This window comes from Sciurus vulgaris, assembly GCF_902686455.1.
Source record: "Sciurus vulgaris genome assembly, chromosome: 10".
Classification (NCBI taxonomy): Eukaryota; Metazoa; Chordata; class Mammalia; order Rodentia; family Sciuridae; genus Sciurus; species Sciurus vulgaris.
The window spans coordinates 31,209,488-31,227,020 of record NC_136470.1 but is presented as its reverse complement, the minus strand read 5'-3'; the positions used below and the strand labels follow the sequence as shown (position 1 = coordinate 31,227,020).

Below are 17,533 nucleotides of genomic sequence, written 5' to 3'. Positions count from 1 at the left end.
GTGGAAGATCATTAGAATGATTGTTTAGAAAGAATGAAGTATGTACTCTGAGACTTCTCCAGAAGAATCAGCTTTATATAGATGTTAGAGACGTGAAGGATTTTCCCAAGTGGTAAATTCAGAAATATAAAGTGAAGGTGAAGAATTTGTTGAATCCCTTGTTTCAATTAGCAGGTTTTGTTTTTTTACCCCTTGACCTACTTCAGTCTGGGAGTGTGGAAAGGAAAATTTGGGAGACTGGGACGATGAATTTATGTCATTAAAGATATACAGAGTGGGGGAGAGAAAGGAAAGAGCTCCTCAAATTCACAAAAACTGAAAAACTTAGAATACTGACAAAATATTCCAAAATAATAAATTTTAGCCAGAACTCCAATATCTGAAAAGAGGTAATACAGCTGCTTTTGGTGGTTAAGGGAGGAGGGAAAGCAAGAAAGAATGGCGATGTTTAGAATGGTAAGTACTCGGCTGAACATTGTTGTCTTCTTATTCACCATTCACCTACTAACTGCTCCATACGATGGTATATATTGTGTCCATTAAGAAAAAATGGTGATTTATAGACATTTAAGCCCACTGAATTGATATCAAACACTGAATCTCACACATATTCAAGCCGTCTTTAATTGGTACACCTCAAACTACTTTATTTAAGGAAGAAGGTCCAATTTAAAATGATTTATTTTTTTCATCTGTTTTCCTCCTGTTTTCTCAGGCTGCCATGCCACATTCTTTGGAAAATATCTTCAAGTGCATATCTTAGCTATAATTTAAAGTGAGTGGACTAACTCAAATTGCAACATAGATACTTGGAAACTAGGGTGATTTTTTTTTCCATTTTCATTCTTTGTTACATCCTTAACAATAACAACAACAAAAGTACAATCTTTTACTTATTTAAATTAGGGGGGGAAGTCCCTCTATGTGAAAAATGTTAATATTTTCCTACATATGTACACTCAGCTGTGATGTTGATGGTGAAAGTATTTAGTAGCCTTAATAAAATAAATAATTTCTGTATTCTCTGGTATTTAATACATTTGTAAAATAAGAGCTCTCTGAAAGGAAGTGGTTGCAGAATGCAAAGCTACTGAAAGTGAGGTATCAAAAGTGATCCTGACATTCGGACACAAAATATGAGTTTTCCTATTAAATATGTGTTAAAAGAACATAAGTCTTTCACTCTGGATAGTCTCTCAACTGAAACAGGTCAGATCACAAACAACTTTTCATTAATCTTTCTTGACCTTTTTACTGAGAGTTATTTTATGAGTCAAGATTTAGTGACTGGCATAGTTATTGAATGATCAGGACAGTCTGCCAGACTCAATCCCACACGATTCCTCCACATTCTGTTATCCCTTTACCTTACACTGCGGTTGTACAAAAAAATCTATTGCAATCCACAAAGGCGTAAACGATCTAGGTACTATCATTTCCTGACTTAAAAATTGTGCATCTCTTCCATTTCATGTCCAATAATTTTAATTTACTCATTAAATTCAGACACCCTATAAAGCAATTGGATCTAAGTAAGGTAAAATCTAACTAGTTTCAGGTCTTCTGATTCTTTGTTGTGCTTTTTCTTTCTCCTGAGACAGGTTCTTTACCTACAGGCCCTTTATCATCAAGGAAAATTAATCACATTACTGCTTAGAGAACAATAGCAGATTGGCATTCCCTCCTTTCTTGACTGTCATCATGTCAGTGAGTTAGTCACGTGGTGACGATCTCACTTGATTCCTTTAAGGCACCTTCTCTGTTATAATGGCATGCTAGTTACTATCACTGAACTACATGGTAATTATAATAATATTTTATGGCTGTGTGGTGCTTTTCATAGCACAAAATACTACTTTGAATTATATCTTGTTCAAAGCCTTTTACAAATAAGAAATAATTAACCCTTTCTTAAGAACTCTGTGGGGAGCAGTTTGCGGCAAATAATAAAGGCACTATTTCTAGTGTATTAATTCACTTCATCCACTAGTAGAAAAGGAAACTATAATCTAGCATCCTGCATTACGTTCGAGATTCCAGTGACTTCTCAGTTGAAAGAAACAGGTTACAAAAGATGAGATGAGGGACATATCTATTTTGAAATTACATTTTGATATTCTGCGAGGTTTTATACTAGTCAAAAGAACTGCAAGCCTCAGGAAGAAAACTTGATTTACTGTTTTCTGTAATAAATCACTTTTTGAAACATCCGATTTTGAATAAAATACCTTATAGCTGTGGTTGTTAAACTTTAGCGCCAGCGTCTCCTGGAGGGTGTATTAAGACAGACACTGATTGACCCCTGTGTTTTTGACTTGGAGCCTGAAACTCTGTGTATCTAACTGTCTCAGAGGATCCAAATGCTGCATTCTCAGGAGAGTCACTGTACTATATAAATAGAATTCCTGAACCAACAGTAGGAAGTAATTTGGATATCCCTATCTGGGCATCTATCCATTTAAAAAAAAAATCACTTTTTTGCTAGCATGTAATTTATTCCAAAGAAGGAGAAATGTTTTTTCTCACTTGTAAATATACTAAAGTACTAGTTTAGTAGCTTGGTGGATTCCCTTTTAACATGTAAATGTACCTAGTTTAATTTTTAACTGTGTAGACCCTAACAGCTCCAGAGAAAGGACATATCTTAGCAAGGTTTCTTCTTCACTCAATAAAGTCCAGTGAACCATTTTTAAAAAATTGTACATACGTGTATTTTTCTTCACACAATCTCTTTGTTCTCAAATGTCTGTTTGATGCCTCTTTCTAGAACCAGTCATGTTTACAGCTATTGAAATTACCTTGTGTGCGTACAGGATCTGACATAGGGCTTGGGTCGCTGAGACCTTGGGGGTTGATTGCTCTGACCATGAACAAGTAGATTGTATTGGGTCGCAATCCTCTCACAGTATAGAGGGTGGTCTTTACATGGTTTGCCACTGTCTGCCAGCTATTGCTCACTGATTGGCTGAAATACAAACAGAAATTTCATTTAAAGAACAGTCATACAGTTATTGGAAATGGAATTGGGTATCAATGACAAAGGTTAATGGCTGAAAATTAAACGCACACACACACACAACACTTGAAGTGTTCAGCCCAATAAATGAAACGTTTGGATGAATTCAGTTTATTCAACAACAAAGCCGAGCCCACCTAACGGAAGTGCCATGCACAACAAAATTAAACTCAGCCCAGAAGATGTGACAGCCCTTTGCTAATGCACAGCAGCCCACTAAATGAATACCTGTAAAAGGAACAGAGGCCAAGATCACAACATCAAGTTTATACAATAAGTATGGTCCTCATAAATGCATATATATATACCTTGAAAAGAATTAACCTGCAGAAAGAATAAATGGACTACAGAGTAAATTATGCCAATACATTTTCCTGTTACAAGGTGTTTTCTTTTGCATCAATTCCACATGCAATATTATAATAGAGCCTTCTAAAACTACATATCTGTAAAAGAAGAAAGGAAGCATGTAATGAATATTTTCCCTTGGTTACATTTTTAAAAAATTGTACATTACACAGCATTGTGATTTTGCATCTCAGACTGATGAAATATCTCTGAATATGTGTGTGTGTGTGTGTGTGTGTGTGTGTGTGTGTGTAGACCCCTTAGATGGATGGATGACATTTTAGAACACTTTGTCTATATTCAAATTCTACTTTTGCTCACGATGAGGAGAAAATGGTTTTAGGGAGGTTTCATTTTAGATGTCCTTAAGCATCAAACTATCAAATTATAGAGAAATAGTATTTTGAAATTTTAAAGCTATGTACCTTTCATTATCTTAAATACAGATTAGAAAAACTTAACATGAAAGTGATCCTTTGTCCTAATATTGACAAAGGACAAAGGCTATCCTTCAAAATGTATGATGTCAAAGACAAGCAAATGAAACTGAACATGAAAGTAAATTAAGTGTATTTTCCCATTTGCATAAGTATGTTATTAAATTCCCAAGAAGCAATATTATAATGATATTTGCTAATTTATTATTCATATTATTAAATTGATAAGAATTATTTCAAATAACACATGGAAATTTCTTTTAATTTCAGCAACTAAAAGCACATGGAATCAGTTTCTTAATTTGGTTTTAAATTTTCTTCCAGGCATAATTAATAGATGTATTCAAATATATATCATAAAAACACAGGAATTAAGCTCTGCTCTAATTATTACGAATAAATATTCCAAGGCATCATGCTTCAATAAATATTGGATAACATAAAAAGTGTCTGTCCCTAATTAAAGCATTTTCTTCTTAATTTGAATGCCCAAATTCTCATTTTAAATACATATACTTGTCAATATAAGAAATGAGCTAAGTGATTGTCATGACTACCTTTCTATAGATCTACACATAGATAATGCATACTTAATCTTACAAGTAAGTTATAAATTAAAACAAAGTCTGTTCTTGAATAAAGTCTGATATAAAAGATAAATTCTTCCAACACATTAATTGAACCCATTCTTAACCTAACACACCAAGATAGCTCAGGTGAGGTTTTAAGAGCTAAAGCAAAAACACAATTGAAAGAAAAGGAATCATTCCATACCTGAAAGCCTCAATGATATATGCACTTGCTGGAAGAGTTCCAGGGGTACCTGGTTGCCAGGACAAGGTAACACTATTCTTAGTAACATCAGTGACCTGTGGTTTCGATGGTGGCCCTGGCAGGTCATTTAAATCATAATTTTTACTGATTGCTGCTCCAGATTCTATAGAAGACAGACAGAAAAAAACTTCATTCCTGACCACTCAAGCTGACAATGATGCTTCAAAGAAGGAAATAGTATATTAAAGAAGTTGGATTAAACAGTGAGTGAGCAATTCATCTTCATTGATCAGCAGTATACATGTAAGTGAATATCTGCTTCTCCCACGTTAGTAAATGTAAACTCTACTTTCACATATGATCACTAGAATTGCTTGCACTTCAGAGGAAATAAAATAACAAAATTATCAAGAACAAGTGCACTAAATTCCACAAATGTAATGTTGGCATCAACTGGTAGAGGGATTAAAATTGGCATTCATGTGAAGACTTAATATTTTCATCCAGTGAATTAAAAACTTTGATTTTCCCCTACCTTGTTATTTAATAATGAACCATCATTAAGGCACTCAAATTTCTGTTGTTAAGATGATTCACAAAGAGCTCACCTGTCACATCCAGCACTGCACTCCAGGAAGTCTCCCCACTTGAACTTGTAGCCACACAAGTGTAAGTGCCAGTGTCAGAAATCTAGCATGCGTGGAAGGAGAGAATTCAACAGTAATCAACGTGCAGAATAATTATTCAATCTCGACCAGGAAATATTTGATTTTTTTAAAATGAGATATATCATTTGCCCATTGAAATAATGCATTAATCTTATGAAAATGTAAAATATTAAAATGAATTCATATAATGTTATTCATAGCATTGATTCAAAAGTTTTCTAAATGATATTTCTAAAATTAAATGTTACTTGATAAATTCTATTTGTCTTTTTCTTTCTTGGTAATACTAATCTCTTAATTCCATTTTAAAATGGAGCCTACCATGTCAGAGTTATATACAAACAAGTCAGGACAGAATTCATTCATAATACCATAAGGCTACACAACATCAGTAATGAAAAGCTATCTTTTCTATTTCAAATAAACTATATTCCAAAAGATAAAATATACCCTGGAATAAATTAGCAATGAGATAATAGGAGGCCATACTTTCTTCTTTTCAAAACATAAAAAAAGAAGAAAAATATTTATTAAAAAAGGAAAAAAAATTCCCTTTAAGGAATTCAGTACTCACTTATATGTAAATCATAGCAGTGTAACAGTCAGTAAAAGAAAGTTGCATCACACATAAACCAACAAATACTGACTATGGATTAGTGTTGCAAAGGACCATAAAAATAGTCTAACACAATTCAAATATTTTTAAAAATTGCCATTTCATTGATCACTGAAAATGTTTTCATTACTCATTGAAGAGTAGCCAAGGACAAGGACATTTAAAAAGAGGTCTCTTTTACAAATGTAAGCCCAAAGATCTCTGATTATACTTTGAAAATAGTCCCAAGGTCAATAAAAGATGTAATTGAAAAGTCCTCACTGTGGTTGAGCTCTGTGGGCTTCGGGGGCAAACAACATTCTGTTGTATTAGGTTTAGGGGTATAGGAAAAGGGAGACGGGAAGACAGGCTCATGAACAAAGAGAAAGAAGCAAGGCAGAAGACATAGATTAAAACTGTGATGAACTTGAATTTAATTGTTGATGAAATGTGGGAGTTCATGGAATATTATATCTGTCAGGTTCAAAATGTAAGTGTATTGATGATTCAAGCTTTCAGAATGGATTCTCAGGTATATCATTAGTGCATGGATGTTACTGCCATTTCACTGTTTTAATTGATTTTAAATGTCATTATGTATTTAACTTAAGTTCAAATTGCTCTGGCACGTCATTCTTCGCCATATTATCTCTGTACAATTGTCTTCCATTACACAGAGGGATGATGGGAATAGCCATTGTAGAATGAGCCATTCTTTCAAATGTAGCTGTGTGCACATTATAGTCATTAGAAATCTTTGCATTTAAGAAGCATCACTCACAAACTAAATATAATGAGACGAGGTTGGATTTTAATGGATGTTCATTTGAATATGGACTGTGAAAGAGTAAAAAAATTTGCATTTTATTATAGCTGTTGAACTAAATGTAGCATTTGTTATTCTGTGCAATGCTAAAAGAAGAGTATGTAGGTGATGCTTTCTTAACGTAGCTCCTTGTCATTGTGTGGAGATACAACCTGACATTAGCTGTGGTAGGTAGGTTTTAATGAGTACTGGAATATTCTACTTCTCAAAAGATACAGATTCAGTTACCAATTAGCTGGACTATGAGAACACTGTATTCATCATGTTATTTTTTTCTCTTGCTTTACGTACTGAAAAGGAAATAGCGAGACACAAAAGAACATGACCTATAGCAAACCTCTCTTGATTATACAAGTGAAATACTGAAAAGCCCATTTGAATCCCCCTCTAAAAAGAATCATTTTACAGAAAAAGAATGATGTGCTTACTTTGATGTTTATCAAAAATGATATCAAATGCCTAAATATCATTGCTAAATCTCACTACTTGATCACCATAATCATCAACACTTCATTCCCTTTTATTGTTTTTTGTTTTGTTTTGTTTTGTTTTGTTTTTTGGTGTTTTTTGGGGGGACTGGGAATTGAACTCAGGGTCACTCGACCGCTGAGCCACATCCCCAGCCGTATTTTGTATTTTTTTTTTTTTTTTTTTTTTTTTTAGAGACAGGGTCTCACTGAGTTACTTAGCACCTCGCCATTGCTGAGGCTGGATTTGAACTCTTTCCTCCTGCCTCAGTCTCAATGAGCTGCAGGAATTACATGCATGTGCCACCATGCCCAGCTCCTTTTATTGTTTTAACTTTAAATATCTTTTTTGGACAAGACTGCTTCACTTCTTTTCCATCCTTATCCATTTATCTCACCAATTGCGTTAAGAAGAGGTGCATATGCTGGCTCACTCCATCCTGTTTTTCTCCTTGTGCAGTTGGCTACAGACAAGCCCCCAGGAGCTGGCATCTCAGAGAGACTACTCAGAAGCCTGTCAGGGCTCTGAGTTTGACATCATCAAGCACCCACCTTTAATTGCTTCTCTCAAACACTCCTAGGGATCTTGACTCTTCGAGCACACCCTTTAATTCAACAATACAGCGAAAATGCATTAACCTCTATGGCCCAAGGCTGCCTTGGGCCCAGAGAGAGAGGTTAAAGTGTTTACCCAAGGAGAGCTGGCATTAATTTTTTAATAACTTCCATTTTGTACAAAGAAAGTTAATAACTAATTTACAATCAATGAAAAGAAAGATTAAAAAGAGTCTGTATAAAGTTATTTTCCTTTAACTGTAGTTTGCAGTAGTTTTGCTACTTAGAGCAATAATTAATGCCTATGTCTCAAAATTATATACGTGCATCTATATGTAATTCTAATTTAATTGTGTATATATATACATATAGATATATGTATATATATATATACAATTAAAATGTAGCATGCATTTGTCACAAAATAGAATTATTCGTCCATCTGGCATATGTGTGTGTGTGTGTGTGTGTGTGTTTGTACACAAGCATATATATATTTATATATATATTTATGTATATATTTATACATATATTTGTGTATGTGTATAACCAGATAAACATACAATTGTAGGTAATATTTTCCATCGTAAGAGAAGAATCCTCCTCCTTTGGAAACATTTATAATAAACATTTTTTTACTTTCCTCCCTGGCTTCTGAATGTGAAAATTAAGCAACATGACTTTGCTTTGTTTTTTCTTTACCATTTTGTTCCCAATTTCTACCCAGACACCAGTTTCTACTGACTGTTCTTCTGCTGAATCGTTTTCAATCCATTTTTCCTCATGCACTATTACATCAAGTATCTTAATTCTGGTTCTCATTCTCAGTACTATGAATATATTCTCCAGCTTTAGTGTAATGTTAGCTACATAGGGCAAGTGGGGGTAGAATTACCTATTCTTGGTTAAATGAGTTGAATATATGGCAGAGGAAAAATGTTCCTCATTGTGACATCCACTTGGATTTCACACTTTCCATAATCCATTTTAATAAAGTGTAGATGGAACCATTGGTTTCAAGGTTTTAAGATATCTCATTATGATTTCATATATAGAATTGCAATGCCTATTTTGGTAGGAGATTCTCTTCCTTGCTACATAGAGAAGGAAGCAGAAATATTGAGAAAATCTGCATAGCAATGTACTAAAGGTGGCCCCTACCAGCAGCCAACAAGCTGTGGTTGTTAATTCAGTACACCCAAGGAATTCTAGGCTACCAATAATCATGGTGCTTGGGAGCAATCCATCCTGTCGATATCACATGAACCCTCCTCTCCTCAACAGGCACCTCAGATTGTACCTCTGAAGCAGGTGACCCTGCTAAGTCATGGTCATGCTTCTAATTCACAGAAGCTATGAGATAATAATAAGTGTGTTACTGCTAATACAGTAATAGTAACAGATAACTAATAAAATATTCAGAAGCACACGTATTATTCTGAGTTGTATTATTCTGAGTTGCTCCTAAGAAGGTCTGCCTTGCTAAATATCCAGGAATGGTCATTCTCTATCACATACATTTCAGTTAAAAGATCATGGGTGGCTTGTACTCATACTGGGACTTAAATGAAAAAACTCCACAGGAACTTCCCCTAAAACCTAAGGGTTTCTTCCAACTATCCAAACCTACCTTTCATGTATTCAATTGCATCTCTTTATTTTTTTTTTACGCAATTGTTTGACCAAACCATTTTACCTATATCTCCCTATGATATCCCTTTTATCAGTAAGAGTTAAATCAGAAGTAAATGGATGGAATTGGAGCATATCATGCTAAGTGAAATAAGCCAATCCCAAAAAAACAAAGGCCGAATGTTTTCCCTGATAAGTAGAGAATGATATATAATGGGGGTGGGGGTGTGGGAAGTGAGAGAAGAATGGAGGAACTTTAGATTATGTAGAAAGAAATGAGAGGGAGGGGGGTTATGAAAAATGGTGGAGTGAGACAGACATCATTGTCCTATGTACATGTATGATTACACGAATGGTATGAATCTACATTATGTACAACCATAGAAATGAAATGATGTACCCCATTTGTGTACAATGAATCAAAATGCAGTCTGTAAAAAATAAATAAATAATTTTTAAAAATTCAGTAAGCACTAAAAAAAAGAAGTACTCACTTTTTCAAAGAGATTATATATATTCTACTACTATTATTAAGTATTTATAATTTGTAGTTTCATTGGTTACATACATATGAGATGTGATACAAGGGCAAAAAGACTAGGTCTGTTATGAACTTATGAGTGACATAAGGAAATGACCCTGGCTCTAATTTCAATTAATAATTTTTAAATTAAGAAACAGAAGGTATTCTGACATGTAAGATTTTAAGTTCACCACAATTTTTTCCGTAGAGCAGTTCTATGTTAAGACAGACTCAAATGTAAACCAAACATTACTTACCCGTAAATTCTTAATCTGCAGTGTTCCTTGCTCTTGTATAGATGCTCTTGAATCTCTACCCAGAAAGTAAATCCCTCCTTTAACCAGCTAATTACTGGAAGAGGATCACCAGTGGCTTTACATTTTAGTAATGCTGTGACCATCGACAGCTAGTGTTTGGTTTACTGGCCCTTGTAGGATTATGGGTGGAGGTCTATCTGTCAAAACTAAAGAATAAAGATATATTCAGTATATTTTAATTTCTATGCTATTCAATAGTTTAGACATATTGATATCAAAAGTAAGGTGAAAACCCCAAAGCCAAACATTTTACTTATATCTTGTTTGTGTATTTATTCAATATCTATCAATATCTCATGGAATATCATATATAATATTTCATATATGAAAATATATATGTTAAGAATCCTCACAGAAAATAAAAGGATGGGGAATTTAAATTATTGTTTACACCTGGGATGAGAAGTAGTATGTTGTTCTCATAAATGTTATTTTATATTACTAGGTAAAATAATTAGAAAAGCAATTTTGCTTGAAGTTTCTCATTCCTTGTCCATGCCAGTTTATGAACACAAATTTTCATGATTATTTCCCCATCTGTATGCATCATATTTATACTAGAGTTCATAGATTTTGGGGAAGAAATCATTAAAATTACAAACCCTCTCAGAACTACCCCATGACAAATCCATCAATTTTAATTTAAAATTAGAAGTTATGATATAGGTTCCCTGCATGGCATGTGGACTTCAGTGAACCTGAATTTATTACATCAATAATAAAAAAAGTCTCATAAACCATAGAACAATTACTTCTTGTTCACATACCAAAATTAGAACTAGTTATTTCTCTCATTTTCTGATCACATTCTTCAATTTAGAAACAAATGAAAGCAGCTTAAAGAGAATGTGGGAGTCCAATATTATAATTCTGACATATCTGGCAATAACTGAAGCAAATAGAAATTAAAGCTGAAGGTCTGATGTGAGCTATTTTGAGTCAAAACTAGATCAATGGATTTTTTTTTTAATATAGGGAGAAAACAGATCTTCATTTACTAGAATATAATTTATTTATCAAATTTAAATGTTACTTATTTGCTTCAAATTAAATTCTTTATAATTCCAGTAATTTCTCATAACCTGTTTTTATTGTCATATCTCTGAAATCATTAGATGCAGCCAAAGGTCATCTAATTAGTCCCCCCACCCTTTTTAATGCCTAACGAGTAGCTCATCGTCTTTGAATGACTTTGATCAATAAGTTAATTGAAAATCCCCTGGCCAGAGAATTCTCACTTTCAAGGATGTTATGGGTGAAAGATGACCACAAGGTTTCCATGACATTAAGGTCAAAGTTTAAATGAACATTTAGGGTTTCCAGTGATCTGTGAACAACTCCATGGTCTGCTCTAAGTGTGCATTATAAATCCTCAATAAACCATTCATATAAGGTTAAGGTTTGACATTTATAGTCAGCATAAGACAAAGAATGTGTTTCAACTTCCAGTCCTTTTAGATTCTGTTCACTCTACCCATTTAATGTTCAACTTCAATTTTTTTTTTAACTTATGGAAGAAAGGGCAGAGAAAAAAATGAGAACAATGAGATCCTTTTAAAGGTCTATTGTGAAACTTAAGTATTGGAAACATCTTGGCTCAATCCATAATTGGTACAATTGTAACTTGACATGATGTATTTCATCACTACTAGCAATAGTATGTGAATACTATCTGAATGCTAAAATTAAAAATATGCTCAGGAATTGAGTTTAATTGCAAAGATGCAAAAAAATAAAATAAAATAAACCCACATTGCTAACAGATGTACTAATTGCTTGTTTCTCTGAATATGATACATATTTTCATTTTATAATTTCAATTGACTCAAAAAAGTGTCCTGGATCATATAAAAAATATACCCAAAATGAAAATGATGGCTTACATATGATTAAATCACTGACCAGTCTGAGAAACCTACAGTATGATTAGAAACTGGAGTCATCAAAGTAGAAACTTCATATTTAGAGATAGTTATTTATAATGACTGTATGTACTTGTACACACATGCACATTGACTAGGTCTGAGAATCAAGATTTTCCTTTTTTACTGGTGATATCAACAACTCTATAATCTCATATAATATTCCTGCAAAAGGATCTTGACTTTTTCATTGCTCACTTAAGTAAAAATCAATATAAGACTTAATGTTCAAACCAGTTGTAATGAAATGATCAGAGCCATCTCATTCAACAGAAAATTTAAAATTGATCATCACCATTTTAATTTTGACCTAGAATACCTAGCTGTGAGATATCACAACTAACATAAGTTTTCAAAATGTTTTCTTGTCCTTGTATTAGAAATAATTCTCGATATCTTCCTGTCTTTGAACCCTATTGGTTAAAACCACTATCATTTCTAATTCACTCATTCTATTTTTTAAAAAAATACAGTCTGCCGTTTTCATAACATTATTCATTTAACAGCACAGTCTCTCTTATGTAAAATGGTGCAAACAGTTACATTACAGCAGATAATCTTAAGCATTATGTTTGAAATATTTTATAGTAATTTAGAGTAAATCCTATGTTTGGGCCCAAATATCTTGTTTTCCAAGTATAAGCATCTAGAAATTTTTACTGATAGGATATATGAGTACTGTAAAAAAGATTCATAATTATCTTTCATTCTTTTGTTAAAAAACATGGAGGTATAAAGCATCAAAAATGCTTGAAGGAAGCACTGCCCATTTAAGGAAGAATTTCTCATCACTGTTACCCTTGAACCTGACTTCTCCTTTCAGCTCCATGGCCGTAAATCTCTACAGCATCAGCAGGTGCAGCCATTAATGACTCAACATCTCCACAGTCAGTGTTTGTCTGTCCTATTTATTCCCTTCCTGACATGGAGCTGAATCAGGTCATGCCATGGACAGATATTAAAAAATACTGCCTTTCTATTAATTTTAAATGACCTTTTAATCTACATGTAAATTTGAATTGTATGAAAGCACATTGACTTTAACCAGCAGAGAATCAGAGAAACCACAGACGAAAGGTCTCATATCTCAGAAACCAGCATGAGAAAGGAAAATAAACACAAAAAGCTCACCAATATAAGACAGCAATAAAAAGTTTTAATTTAAGGCATGAAAGAATAGGGAATAAATTCATTCTCAGAGACTCAAAAAATAGCTAAAACTTCCTAGCTGTCAATTGTGACGAACCACTGGGGAAAGATCTGGTCCTTTTCAACTTTCACTATGAATGTGAGTGTCTCAGTTAAGTTTCAAAGTATATATGTAGAAGTAAAAAAAACAATAATTTTAGCATTCATCAGTGCTTCAGAAAGTATTTAATTAATTTAATTTAGTGAATGTATAATTAAAGGTGGAGGAATGTCATAATGTGATTAACTAAAAACTAATCCTCTGTTTCACTGATAATATTAAAGATGATGTCTCTTATACTGCAGTAAAATAAAATTATTAATATCTTTGAGAAGCAGTCATGTCAACATAAGATTAAATAAAAATATTTAGATTACACTTGTAAACACAGTAATTATGATGTCATTTATTTAAATTAAATTTAAAATTAAAATTTCTTTCAAATTACTGTTTTTAAGATGAAAATGAATTGCCTTTGATATTCTTTTTTGGGGAAATAAATGGCATTAAATCAGATAAATTAAAAATTATTAAAATGTATTACTCTGTCTAGATTAAACTTAGAAGATAAACATTGATCTTTTAACAAATCAAGAAGTCCCACGTTTAATGTGTATCTTGAATAAAACTCATTATTTTAATGAGAGAAATCTAAACACATTATCGCACCATCAGTAACCTCCAATTGAGCTTTTGCCAAAATGCTTCCTGCCACAGTCAAGGCCTGGCAGATATAGTAACCCGCATCTGAGCGCTGAATGTTGGTAATGGTGAGGTCTCCAGTTGGTGACACTGAACATCTACTGTTGGGTTGCTGGGGTTGATTTGGGAAAAGCAGGTTCTGTAGAAGCAAACACAAACTCATCAGTATTCTTTTATCACTTACAAGAAAAAAATGCATTAACCACAAATATTACAATTATGAGAATATGATTGGAAAAAGAAAATGTATATATTTAAACACAAAAGATACTGAAATGGTTATAGACCATGCAGTAGGTTTAACTGGGAAAGTTTCCACATCATGGTCTATGCTATGTGACATCAATATGCTCCAGTTGAAGGACTAATCACCTGAATTTTTAAAAAGCTGGATCTCTTTTTAATTTTTATATTTTGATTAGCATGCAATACCTGTATATTTTAATAGGCTACAAGGTAATAATTCAACACATATAAACAGCATGAAATGATCAAATCAGGATAACATTTAGGTTTCTTGATCTCAATCATTTATTCCCTCCCTAAAACAATTTTCCCCATTTTTAAAATGAGCAGAATAATGCTCATTTGACTTAACTTCTATATATGGTGAGGATGGAGAGTGTAACAATAACTGTGTAGGTGCTTTATTAAGCTTACAAGAAACAAGAATGTAAACTATAACTGCAATCGCTACTGATCATTTTGAATACTTTAGGATAAATAAATTTGTCCAACATTTTTCAAAAATGTGTGTGTCTTAGACTGACACACAGAGCTGAATGTACTGCTATAATGCTTCTGCATGTCATGACAACTTCCCAAATAGCTATTGACAAATGCTAATCTAAGCATGATGAAAACAATTGCTGAAAATAAAAGGATATAGAATTATTTTAAAAGTGAGAATGTTTTACCAAACAATTTAAAAGTATTACTTTTACAAAACACTTTACTATATGTTACAAAAAAGACTGTCATATATATCATACAGTCTAATCACAAATGTTGAAAGTTTTTATATGAGAGCAGTAACATTCATTTAGATGACCTATGTCACTTTACTATTGTTCAATTAAGAAAAACATTTGGGTATAATAAATCATATTGAGGTATGTTTCCAAGGTGGATTATAAATAAGGACATATCAATTTTATGTTCTATTTACTTACCAAAAAGAACATTATAACCCTCTGGGATCTGTTTCTAGATATAGTAATTAATTTTCCAGGTTTGTAATTAAACAGTTTCAATAAGTTGCAATCAGGAGGTAATAACATTCAATTAAAGGCACAAGACACATTTTCACCTTAAAATGTTTTTACCCTTGAAGTACTACCAATGGAAGAGGATAAAATAGGGTATTAACACTTTTCAATTACGCTAAATGACTTTAATCCTGCAAATGATGTCCTACTTTAATTAGAAGCTCTTCTCTTTATTGCAACATGATGGATGTCCACTTTATTAGATTCAAGTGTGACACTATAAGCCCACTTTACATAAACATTACCATGTTATTAAACTCCTAAAAGAAGAGATGTTTGCTAGCCTGTCAGGGATATAATTTCAAAAAGCTATTGCCCTCTCCTAAAATTTGTATTACTATCTAAGGCTAGATATTTTCATTCATATGAAACATAATTTGAGAACAAGCTAAATCTCATGTGGAATCCAAATATATTACAGAAATAAACCATCCAAAAGAGAAGGGTCTAAATTTTAAAGCCACTTGAAAATGATACAATAACTCAAAGTGTGCACTTTCTTACAATTAGCCATTAGAATACTAATTTACATAGCACCAGTCCATCAGACGGACTAATTCTCTCTGGGATCTCTTCCTCTATGATGTAATATCAGTCCACCTTCTAAATGATCCATTGACATAGAAAATGGCATTTGATTGAGGTTAACCCATCATCTTTATTCCCTGCTTGCATGACATAGCCAAAAGAAAATGGATTATAAGCAAAACCCAGGAACTCTACAGAGCTGTGCTTGCCTTGAAGTGTCTGAGTATCCTATTAGTACTAATTGGCATTATCAGCACATATTGAGGACTATGGACCATTAAGTTCAAGCTCTTCACTCTTTCTACTGATGGATAGTCATAGATCACCACGGAAATTGGATACTGGAGACAGTAAGACCAATTTATTTTTCCTAATATCCCAATTCAAAAATTTAAGTTTGCTCAAGCACTTCTCCTCTCTCTCTCTCTCTCTCTCTCTCTCTCTCCCTCCCTGCTTCCCACCCTCCTCCCAATCTCTAGGTCCCTGATGGAAAGAGATTGGTGAGGAGAAGGTAACTAGAACTAAGATAATAAGCAAGTCAAAGAAGCTAAGTGAAAATTTTGTGGCATCCTGAGCTTTAGTGTCTCTGGATTTACATGCTACTTTGTCAAATAGAAAAAAAGGAATACTTCACCTCCTTGCCAACTCTTATTATTGCTTTCATTCTTGATAATTGTCACTTGGACTGGAGTGAGATGAAATCTTAGGGTAGTTTGGATTTGCATTTCTTTCATTACTAGAGATGATGAACATTTTTTTCATATGTTTATTGATAGATTGTATTTCTTCTGTGAAGTATCTGTTCAGTTCCTTAGCCCATTTATTGACTGGGTTATTTGTGGGTTTTTTTGGTGTTAAGTTTTTTGAGTTATGTATCCTGAAGATTAGTGCTCTACCTGAGGTGCATGTGGTAAAGATTTTTTTCCCCTTCTGTTGGCTCTTCAATACTTTTGATAACTATTTTCATAAACATTAAAAATGATGTTTAATATCATATTTTTATTAGACTACAGGAAGAAAACATGTATTCAACTTGGAGCTATTTTGAGGAATATGATGTACACATGAAATAGTCTTACAAAAATAAATCATATATATAACATGAAACATTATGAGACTTCACTCAATACATGATCTCAAAGTGTGAATTTGCAATAATCAAATTGCTTTACATCATTATATTTGCTATCAGTGACATAATAAGCATTTTGTATGGCTTTCATAACATATAAATCCCTTTTACGTTTACACTTCTTAACTCTTTATCACTCATGAGAAATAAAATGTAAAGCCCTATATTTCAGATTAGTAAAACAGCTTCAGCACTTGCAAATATTATGCAGTAGAAGAGGAGGAAAATGGTTGTAAAGCCTCCCCTTTAAAGGTCGTGAGTGTGTGTGCATGCTTGTGTTTAACTATCATATCATGTTGTTTTATATTCACTGCAATGTTTGGAATGAATTCATATGAAAGAAACTTCAAAAAGGAAGAGTCAAGGAATTCTAAGAAGAGAAATACATTTTATAGGTCTTAAGTGATTAAAAAAAAGATTTGGGAGTTGAGGTCTGAGACGATTCTGACACGGGATAAGGCAGGGGGCATCACTATCTTCTCTTCACTGCCTTCACATCCCTAACACAGAAGGGAAAGGACTGGAACAAGAAGAGTTGAGAAAGTAAGAAAGACGTGTCCATTCAGAGATTAAAAACTGCTAATTTGGGGGTGGTTCAGGAATGTTGAGCAACTCTTGAAAGTTAGAGAGCATG

General features: G+C 33.1%; 1 protein-coding gene across 1 annotated transcript in view; it reads right to left on the bottom strand.

Moving 5' to 3' along the window:
• Positions 1-17,533, bottom strand: part of ROBO2 (roundabout guidance receptor 2) — a 578,830-nt gene that overhangs the window by 81,088 nt on the left and 480,209 nt on the right. The window contains 6 exon segments of the mRNA XM_079154971.1: positions 2,799-2,965; positions 4,576-4,738; positions 5,184-5,265; positions 10,099-10,160; positions 10,163-10,235; positions 10,237-10,304. Of these exon segments, the coding sequence (XP_079011097.1) occupies positions 2,799-2,965; positions 4,576-4,738; positions 5,184-5,265; positions 10,099-10,160; positions 10,163-10,235; positions 10,237-10,304 (615 nt within the window).